A 10,915-nucleotide genomic window follows, 5' to 3' on the forward strand; every position below is an offset into this window, starting at 1 on the left:
CTGTTTATGGATGTATCCACAAATAAAGAATATTACCTGGCACAAAATAAATCCTCAAAAAAAATGTCTTCAAAACAATAGAATGAATGATGCAGGGGAGGGAATGAGATGCTGAGAATTTTAGTCACTTTCACAAACTTTTTGGATTTGCCTTGTTCTGAAACACACTTCTGGTGTTGCCAAAACAGGTTGAACTGACAGAGTACACACAGGGCTAAATGGCATATAAGTGATCCTCTAGACTTTGGAATCCATTGTTGATGCAATCAAAATCAGAAGGTCTAATTGGTCAAGCTTTTATTAAACAACCTAGAATTTGCAGTGGAAGAAAGTCATCTGAGAAATCTCTTGATCATTCGTTTTGTCATGTTGCACAGGTTCCCATAACTATGCAAGCGTAGGAGTGCCCTTGCTTGGGCAGCCTCAGGGCCTGGGGAGTCAGCCCTTTGCCCAGCTTTTTACAATCCAGAGGCAGGGTCTGTGCTCCCTGCACGCAGAGCCAGCGCTCCCAGCCCAGAGCTGTCTCGGTGCAGCCTGCCTCACACTCATTGGCCTACAGTCTGCCGAGAGGAGGGGCTTCTGTCTCAGGGGCTCTTCCAAGGGGATCAGCGGCCTCAGCAGCCCAACCTAGAGGCTGCAACAATCACATCACTCAGCCTTCCTCCCTGAGCCTCTGCCTCTCTGATTGCTCTTTCTCTCTCTTTGCTAAGCTTGAGACAGAGCTTCCTAGCAGGGGGAGACTCGGGTCTTGAATTTTACTGTCAGTGATGGAAAGACTTGAGAATGCTAGCTGGATTCACCAGCGGGAACTGGAAGATTTACTCAAGAACTACCTCAACAGCACAGAGGATTACCTGGCCTACCTGTGCGGGCCTCGGCGCAGCCACCTCTTCCTCCCCATGTCTGTGGTGTATGCACTGATTTTTGTGGTGGGGGTGGTGGGAAACCTCCTGGTGTGCCTGGTGATTTTGAGGCACCAGAGCATGAAAACACCCACCAACTACTACCTCTTCAGCCTGGCTGTCTCAGACCTCCTAGTCCTGCTCCTTGGCATGCCCCTGGAAGTCTATGAGATGTGGTGCCACTACCCTTTCCTGCTGGGGCCCATCGGTTGCTACTTCAAGACGGCGCTTTTCGAGACTGTGTGTTTCGCCTCCATCCTTAGCGTCACCACCGTCAGCGTGGAGCGCTACGTGGCCATCCTCCACCCCTTCCGTGCCAAGCTGGAGAGCACCAGGCGCCGGGCTCTCAGGATCCTGGCTGTGGTGTGGGGTTTCTCCGTCCTCTTCTCTCTGCCTAATACCAGCATCCATGGCATCAAGCTCCAATACTTCCCCAACGGGTCCTTGGTCCCAGGCTCTGCCACCTGCGAGATCATCAAGCCCATGTGGATCTACAATTTCATCATCCAGGTCACTTCCTTCCTCTTCTACATCCTCCCCATGACGGTCATCAGCATTCTGTACTATCTCATGGGACTCAGAGTGAGTATTCTAGCTGCCGACTCGAGTCGGCATTCATCCTGTTCCACGTTCCAAAGGGAAGCATTTAGAACTGCAGAAAGTTAGAACAGAAGCTCAGATGGGAGAGCAGGAAAGGAAAGGATTGTGCTCAAATTGGACAAGTGAGATTCACTGTCCTCAGTTCATCTCCTGTTACTTTGTTTTCTGTGCTTGTGGCTCCCACATTTGAATGTTTCTGAGAATCATCTGGAAAACCTGCTATGGATGTGAATATGCATACTCTGGCCCCTTAGAAAAAAATCTGAATCACTTGGCTTGAGGTGTAGCCCCCTTTTAAACAAGCTTATCAGGGAAACTGGGGTTAGGTGGCCACATCTTGGCAAACTTCTTCATACCCTACTCTCCACTCACCATCACCCTGCTACCTCTACTGGAATTTATCTCTTTACCAGTTTGTCTGAGGGCAGCATAACCTATCTCCGCCTATACACTGTTCAAGTCACATTATTCCTATGTTAGCTTTGACCTTTTGGTTGAAATATCAGATAAAAATAAAAACAGAAGATGGGTGTATTGTTCCCCTGTCAAGCAGTTAGAAATTTGAGGGGTGTGAGGGTAAAAGGAGCACATGAAAGAAAATTTGAGTAAGAGACATCAAGTATTAAAAGAAACTATCAGTTTTCAAGTCTTTTTTTTTTTTAAAAAAAAATTACAGGTTCCTTTCCTGTGCTCATCATGATAAGTTACTTTTTTTCCGAGCTGAGAAAAATGTTTGATAAGAGTAGACTTCTAACTCTTCTAGAATATTCTATATCCAGATTCATAGAAATGAAAGTTTTGAATGTGACAATTCATTTAAGAAGGTAGCTTGTGCAGTAAATAGCTACAAGGTCATTTTGGCTCCCAAGTCCTTGGCTGTTACATAATACACCTTAAGGCAAGCCACATAATTCTCTTAGAATTAGTTTTACCATTTATAAAATGAAAAGGGCACAATAGATCATTTCTAAGTCTCCTTCTGTCTCAGACAATATGTGATTTCTCAGAAAAGGAAAAATACTGAAAGCAGGAGCTGCATAAATTACAAATGGAAGGAGAATAGCACAGACATATCATGCACTTTAAGGTGGCTCTGCCACCATATATTACATGACAGTAATGCACTCCCATTTCAGTTCATCTCTGAAAAAGTTAACCGTCAAAACCACATGCCCTGTAAGTAGATCTTTTGAATAGCTGTTGTCCCTGAGGGGACTAGCAAGCACTAAGAACAAAATCTAAGATTCACAGACATCTTGACACAAAAGGAAATCAAATCAGGCAGAGTCATGCCAGTCTTCTGGAGGGTGTGGTCCCTGTATTCTCAGACATATGTGATCCCAGACTAGGCCACAGCCATGTCTTCAGAAGGCCCCATGCCTCTCACTGAGAAGGATTGTTACACAATTCCAAATATCCTAAGTCTTTGGAGACATTCCTACCCAGAATTTGTCAATTCTACCCTACAAGAGTCACTCATCTTTGGTTAACTTGCAAGAAATATCTGATGCTGAGTAGAAAACACACATTCTCCCCCAGATCCTGTCACTGTGTTTTGTTGCCATGAATCACAGCTAACTTGTATCATGAGCTAACTGACAGCTAGGACAACAACCCAGACACCACTCAAATTTGCTTTGTGTGTAACGTACTTTAAACATTCTGCTCTCAGGAAGCATGTGGTATTAGCCAAGGTATTAGACACAAGCAAAGGAGCTGAGAAAGAGTGGAAGTTATGGAAAAATAGCTTGCATTTCCTAGGCTTGGCTTCAGAGCCTTCGCTTTCTGCCTGAAATATCCCTGCTCTTCACCAATGCAACCACTTCTGCCCCCCATCCCTGACTTGCCTTCTAATGCTGTACTTTAATCGCAGTTCATCAAGAAAGCTCTACCAGGTACCTTCAGTACACCTGCCCTTATAGCTGCTCATGGCTCCCAGTGATTTTCCTTCCTTCACTTAGAAAACTTACCATGTACCGTGGTGAGATTCTTAGTTAATTTATTTCTTGCCAATTGTAAGTAAATGAGTAAGGTAAAAATACCTCCCTCCTTTCTAGCAATCAGCTTTTCTACCCTCAAAATGCATGGAAACTTGTCTCAAATGCCCTTTAGTCTTTAAGAGATTCAAGGAAACACAAGCATTCCTACAAGTTACTGAGTCTTCTGTCAAGTGTGAGGGTGTAGTCGATTATGGACTCACTGCCTTCAGAAGCCAAGTAGCAGCTTATTATACTGCATCACAACACCAACCCTGTCCGTGTTAACCTTAAAAAAAAAAAGACAACCAAAAAACTTGGTAATGTTTCACTTCTCGGTTGCCAGGTGGGGAGCAGAGTGATCCCAATTCTTACCATTTTTTTCTACTTTGTTTTAAGCTGAAGAAAGATGAGTCCCTCCAGGCAAATGAAGTGACCACAAATATTCAAAGACCCTCCAGAAAATCAGTCACCAAGATGTTGTGTAAGTGCACTACTGTGTTTTGTGTGTATATATATATATATATATTTTACAAAAGCTAAGGCATTTCTACTGGTGCTAACAATGTACTGCTTGGATCAGGTTCAAGATAATTTTGAGACTATTACAACTGTCTGTCTTCTCTGGCTTCCTCAAACTTCAAGTTTTGCTTCATTTTTAGTCCCGAGCCCTCAAACAACATGTTGAATTGCATGCATGGCAACACTCAGTGTAGTGTTTGGTAAATTACACCCCCTCCATGAGCCTTTGAGCATCATTTTTTCTTTCCCTCTGTAAAATGAGCAGGTTATTTTGCCTTTCCTTGTGTTATGGATTTCATTCAAATATATTGAAAGTGTATAATTGCACACACATAGAACACTTTATAATCCACTTCAGAGAGTCATGTACCCCCTGGTTCTCACTTAGGGAAGTCCCTGGAATCTTCAATTCCATTTAAGAGCAGTTGTCTAACAGTACCTCTAAGTAATCATTCTGCCTACTAACTTGTATATTTTTGTATTAAAAAGTATACTGCAGCATATTAAAAAAAAAAACCTATCGAGGTATTGCTTTACATTCTCCCAAAAGAAATGTTATGAAAATATAGGCTCTAGGAGTAGTCTATGAGATTTACTGATGAGGGAAAGGAGACTATAGCATGCTTTCCAGACGAAAATATAGGATTTAGAAGAAATGAATCTTTAAGGCTAATGCACACATACAATACTTGCTGAAACTTTGTGAGGAAAACAGCACTGAAGTCAGTGCAGTCTTCTGGCCTCCAAGAGCCATTTTCTCAGATATTTCTGGCACCTAACTTTCCTATAGAGGAATGTAATATCTGTATTTCCTCTTTACTTTTTTTCATAATCTACTCAAAAGAAGACTTGAAAACCTCACTCACATTAAAGCTGTAATAATGAAGTGTACCATAAAGCATTTGTCTTTGGAAGCAGTACTATATTATCCGGTATTAAATTTTTACCTGAAGATAATTGTAGGCAGTAGTAAGCAGATGAAGAGGCGGGGGTAGCAGGTGAAAAAAGGGGCAGATGGGAGGAAGGTGAACACAGAAGAAACTTGTAGATACCACACCACATGAGTGAACGTGTACTCTGAATGTGTTTAATATTAAAAGCAAATATACTGCTGTTCACTATGGAAATTTCAAAAGTGCAAACAAGAGAACTGTACAATGTGCATGTACTTATCAACAGAATAAAAAAGTATCAACTCATGGTTAATCCTGTTTCATCTATACCATTATGTTTTTCCCTAATCCTTACAAGTTTATTTTTAGGTAAATCCCAAGATCCATATCACAGAAAAGCAAAAGATTTTATCATTTCAAAATATAAAAATATAAAATATATATTTATAGTTTTGGAGCATAACTGTTCTGAAGAAAGTATGGTAGCACCAATCACTCTTTGCCTTAAGAACTGAAAATACATGGAAGGAATTTTGTGCTGTACCAGTTTTTTTCCCCAAATATAAGACTTTTCAATCAAGAAATATTTGTAAAGCCAACTTATGCCAGTTGCTCAATCTTCCCTTGTCCTCTCCCACTCTTCATAGAATTTTAAGTGACTGAATGCACAAGAACTTGGATTTCTAGAGTAACAAATTATTTCACAGAAACAACAATTTGTTACTAATCCATGACAACAGGAAACACCACCTTCTTGAATCCAACCCTTTTACTTACTTAACCAATTTATATGGCTCCAATGTGCTACCTGAAGCATCCTTTGTTTTCCAAAATAAAACAGGTCCAGAATTGAGACATATTCAACATCATTGAAATCATCTAAAGGAAACATACATTATATAAAAAAATGTTCAATCACTTGAAAAAACAAATGTATCAGGCCTTGTTCAATTCATTCTTATGTTTAAATATTGACTGTTGAAGGTCTTCAGATTAGGGTTTGCTCGTAACAGTCACAGTTTAACTGTTAAATGGGATAGATGGCTCCAAGCGAATATTGGATACCTTTCTCTGCTGAGATTGTCTTTTTCTCCCTCCCATGTGTCATTGTCTCCCAGTTGTCTTAGTCTTGGTGTTTGCTATCTGTTGGACCCCATTCCATATTGACCGACTCTTCTTCAGCTTTGTGGACGAATGGAATGAATCCCTGGCCACTGTGTTCAATCTCATTCATGTGGTATCAGGTAAAACTCAGTTTCTTCAATTGCATGCAATTAAATGCAACTTCTTCATCTTGTTTACATGTCTGAGTGAAGCAGCTTCCCATGGGGATCTGCCATTCAGTAATGAAGACATTTGCTTTTAACTTTTATAAACTGGTTATGTATGTTACTCTTTATAAAAGAAATAAAGCATGTCACTATTGAGACGCTACTTTACTGAAAGCCTAACTGTAAGTATAATGGCTATAATAGGAGTATTCAAAGAGTAATTCCTTTCATTCCCTTTCTAATGGCAATAAAATTGAACCCCAGAAATCTCTTGCTTTGACAGGAGTTAAATCCAAGCCAAGCAAAGGATATTCATGATACATCAAAGTTTGCATTTATACTATTTTAACTCAGCTTGTTGAAGATACTATACATCATGGTGGAAACAGTGTTGGAAAGGTCACTATGTCAGAGTACATGGGTTTGCAGCCCAGTTATATCATTATTATTTGGGGTAATCTAGAGTCCATGGCTTCCTTCATCCTAAAATATCTTCAACTACAAAACAGCAATAATGCTTGCTCTAGACACACCGTGTTATAGTCAGGAAACAAATGAAATGGTGGACATTAAGGAATTTTTAAGTTGTAAAATATTTTATGTTTGTCTATAATTATCAGAAGTTGTTTATTGAATATTATCATTTACATGTTATGCTTCCAAAAGAAAAATCCACAAGCGAAGTGACCATCCCGACGGCACGCAGCTGGGAGAGAGTACAAGCAGGGCTCAAGCCCTAGTCATCTGACTTTCAGCACTGCATCCCATACATTAAAACAGAACAAAGACTGGCCACCTGGTCCTTCTTTCCAGGTCATGGCTCTGTTCATCTCAGTACAGGCCCACTGCTGTTTTCCTAAGTTTGCTCATCACTGGTAATTCTCTACATTCTATTATTAAAGATGCAACCAGAGTTAGAAAGATCAGTTTCTTAGTTAATCCTATACTGCTCTATCATTTTTCCCCAAATTTTTCTTTGGATTTCAGCAGACCTCTTTATGCTGTAAACCCAGACATCATGACAGGGCCAAACTTCAAAATATATTTATAACTCTTACTTACTTATCTCTGTGATTAATCAAAGGAAAATAAGAAAGTTCAAAAGAAATTGGGATGATCTACAAGTTCACATGGAATTGACTAGCTGCGGATGCAACAACATGAACAAACTACGGCGTCAGTAATGGTGTTATGCTATTAAGATACCATCTGTCTTCCCCCACATTAAAAAAAAAAAGACTAGACTAAGCTTAAATCTCCTAAACCTTACAGAAAATGCCCTTAACTTGCCTGTTCATCTTCCAGCTTGTAGTATTCCCACTCACACATACAGCAGATTAACCTGGCTGGAGAATTCTGCACATTTATTTAACATATGTGTAACATAAACCATTCTATCTCTATCCATTCGAACTTGCTATGCCTTCTCCCTGCAACATACTCTTTTTCTTTCTAACCATTTCTGATCTATTTCAAGCTCTGGCAACAGATCAATAACCCCACTAAATCTTTCATGACCATAATAGCCCTTGTGCTTATGGCATTATATGTATTGACATAACATGGCAGTTGGTATATCATATTTTGCACTTAACAGATATAGCTTCATATTGTTCTGTCGTTAATTTTTTAATTTAGCCACACACCTTGCCTCTGCAATACTACGTCAAATCATTAGGGACAAGTCTACACTTGCTTTCAGTGTGCCTTGAAGTTCCCGGCACATACTCAGCATTCAATCAGTATTTACTTCTTCAGTAAGACAGACTCTCCTAGTATACTCCTCCCTGCCTGACGTGCACATAGAGTGACTCTGTATATCCTGAACTATGTAAATAAGGAAAAGTAGAAACATGTTCAAAACCGTGCCTATCACCTGCTTTGTATTCCTAGCCTCTCTGTGGATGGTATTTCAACTTTATCCTCACAAAAATGCAGGGAAATGGGTTCAGCTGATATTTTCATTCCCATTTCACAGATGGGGAAATTAAAATGTTTGTGTTCATCTGAGGTCACAGAACAAGCTAGGACAAAGGTGAAAACCAGGTCCTTTGATTTCCAAACTCCAGTTTATCTGAGGCCTTGGAGAAATAAAATAATGTATGATAATAAAGCATAAGGCTATTCCAAAGAGGAGAATGGCAATATGCAATCCACTTGGCAGAAAAGATAAATGCTAAATTACAATTACTCAGCAAGAAAATTCAGCAATGGGAAAGGTTGACAGGTAAAGGTTACTGGGGAATCTTTCTTGGATGACACATTTAGCACTATAAGAAATCTCAGCAGGGTCTAAGCCTTAACTGAGTCACCATTTTTCTATTCCTGGTATTTTCAAATTCTGGGTTTAAGTAAAACTCCCAGTGAAATGAAAATATCTCTTTCTCCTTTGGTACTTAAGCACCTCTCATTAATGCTATGGGAACATGTTCTTTCATTAAACAAGTAGAGATCAAAAGAAGTTGCAAAACATCTCGGAGAGATCCCTTGCCAGTCTAAATTTTTCCAAGAATCTTTAATCTTTCTGATTGCTGAGCACACACACAGGTGTTCAGAGTATTTTGTAATCTCAATGATCAGAGTCTTGTATATATGATCCCTTCCAGAAGGGACAATCGGAGGGATTTCAGTCCTTTGTTCATTATTTACGACTTTCTCCCTCCCGGCCCTCACTCACGTCTCCTGGGCGTGTCATTTCTGCACCGCAGGTGTCTTCTTCTACCTGAGCTCGGCTGTCAACCCTGTTATCTACAACGTGCTGTCTCGCCGTTTCCGGGCGGCGTTCAGGAATGTCATCTCTCCTTCCTGCAAACGGTGGCATGCACAGCAACCCTCACAGGAACCACCTGCTCAGCACAACATTTTCTCGACAGAATGCCACCTTGTGGAGCTGACAGAAGATGCAGGTCTCTAGTTCCCTTGTCAGCCATCCATCTCTCCAAGGCTCTCTGCACTAAACTGGTACCGTGAAAGGAGATGTTAAAGGCACCACCTTTAAAAAACCTATTGGTTTTTTTTTTCAGAGTTTACATTCCTCTATGCCCCAAAATTTGATACATCTTAGAACTCATGTACCCATTTTTACTCTTTATTTTTAAACACACCCAAGAGGTCAGATTTAGAACTGTATCCAAAATCCAGAATCTCCTTATTTTTAAACTATTTTTCTACTCTCTGAACTTTTGCATGCTTCCTCATTAGTTCATGAATTGGACATGACTAGCCAAGCATGAAACGCTGTTTGGAATAATTTCAGCTGCCAGAAACGGTTTTCCTGAATCATCTACACTCTGAGTTAGACTGTCCTCCTACAGCCAAAGGCCACTCAGTCTCTGTAAGAAGGGCATATGGTACTGTTCAACTCTACACCATCTGAAAAGCCCCCACCAGTGATGATCCGCAGCAGGATAAGTAGACTGCTGTCTCATCTACTACCATTATAATGTGATTCTAAGGAGGCCCGAAGTCTTTAACTTGCCTGATAATACGAGAATGCTCCTTGGAATGGTTACTGCCACCACTCACAGCCCACCCACCCTAGTCCCCGAGTCATTACGTTATTCATCATCGGTAGAGTCAGACGTAAGTTCAATTGAGAAGAGAAGAGAAGAGAAGAGAAGAGAAGAGAAGAGAAGAGAAGAGAAGAGAAGAGAAGAGAAGAGAAGAGAAGAGAAGAGAAGAGAAGAGAAGAGAAGAGAAGAGGAGAGAAGGGGATGTGGTGGCAGGTCAGAGAGACATAAATTACACCAAACAAAAACTAATCATCATCATTTCATCTACTGGCAGCCCACTATCTTGAAACAAAGACAAGTAAAATTGCACTGACTTATTGTAAAGCCAGGACTCTTGCTTAACTCATCAGCCACTGCCTAAAATGCTTTCACATATGTAACATGAACAAAATCTATTTCCCAGAGTCATTTCCTGTTGTACCATCACAGGTAACCTCTGTCCTTAAAAAAAAAAACTGGATTACATATTCTTCTTAGGAAAATATATCCCACAGCATTCCTCAGTTATATGAACTGTGCACAAAGAATTCCTTTTTGTCACTAATTTCCAGCTATTCCATCCTAGCCATCCTTTAATGCTCCTTTCAACCTGGCTCTTCTTCTGTGAAACCCTGCTTGACTTAATCAAGTAGACGCAGTATCTGGTTCCTCTGTCAGTTTATGTCTTTGTATTATACTGATTTGTATTCTTGGCTTGCCAACGTATATATTTGCAAAAGACAAAATATCTTGGGTTTGTTTTACTTGCTATTGCCGAAACTCTGGCAATATATCCATCACCATGGCAGATGTTCAATAAATTCATCATGGATTAAGTTGGTTTCACATTCCAATGTATAAAGGCAAACGGTTCTAGATGGAATCATCTTCAGAGCCAAAAGAGAATGTTTTTAATAGGGACATCGTACCTTTAACTGGCCAACTAGCCAGTTGTTTTAATAATGGCTCACCTGCTGTGGCTGTGCTACCCTAAGTCCCCTCTTGGACTCAGGCACAACTGCTGCTGAAACAGGCAAGTGTGAGCATATGGTCGCAATTTACCCTGAATTGAATGAATGGCACTGTTGTTCAATGAGGGTGTCAGTCTGACATCATCATTTATCAACTTAACAGTCACAAAGGGAATTTATGTTAAAATAAATAAAGACAGAATTCCTTGTAAATTACAGTCTACCTTCCATGACTCTCCTGTGATAGTTTCTGCTGGTAAAGCAGAATTCTCTTCATGTGGGTATTTAG

General features: G+C 40.3%; 1 protein-coding gene across 1 annotated transcript; it reads left to right on the forward strand.

Moving 5' to 3' along the window:
• Nucleotides 1–733: 733 nt before the first annotated feature.
• Nucleotides 734–9,078, forward strand: NMUR2 (neuromedin U receptor 2). The gene is made up of 4 exons (XM_040975824.1): nt 734–1,484; nt 3,878–3,962; nt 6,012–6,137; nt 8,873–9,078. The coding sequence occupies exons 1-4, from the start codon at nt 768–770 to the stop codon at nt 9,076–9,078; spliced, it is 1,134 nt and encodes a 377-aa protein (XP_040831758.1). The 5' UTR covers nt 734–767.
• Nucleotides 9,079–10,915: the final 1,837 nt, after the last annotated feature.

The sequence above is a fragment of the Ochotona curzoniae genome, unplaced genomic scaffold (genome assembly GCF_017591425.1).
Source record: "Ochotona curzoniae isolate NIBS_2020 unplaced genomic scaffold, NIBS_Ocur_1.0 contig_1, whole genome shotgun sequence".
Classification (NCBI taxonomy): domain Eukaryota; kingdom Metazoa; phylum Chordata; class Mammalia; order Lagomorpha; family Ochotonidae; genus Ochotona; species Ochotona curzoniae.

Excerpts from the sequence above, each read along its gene's own strand:
- NMUR2 (XM_040975824.1), top strand. The coding sequence starts at position 768 with ATGGAAAGACTTGAGAATGCTAGCTGGATTCACCAGCGGGAACTGGAA. Across the intron at positions 1,485-3,877 it reads ACTATCTCATGGGACTCAGA|CTGAAGAAAGATGAGTCCCT; the intron begins GTGAGTATTCTA and ends CTTTGTTTTAAG. Across the intron at positions 3,963-6,011 it reads ATCAGTCACCAAGATGTTGT|TTGTCTTAGTCTTGGTGTTT; the intron begins GTAAGTGCACTA and ends ATTGTCTCCCAG.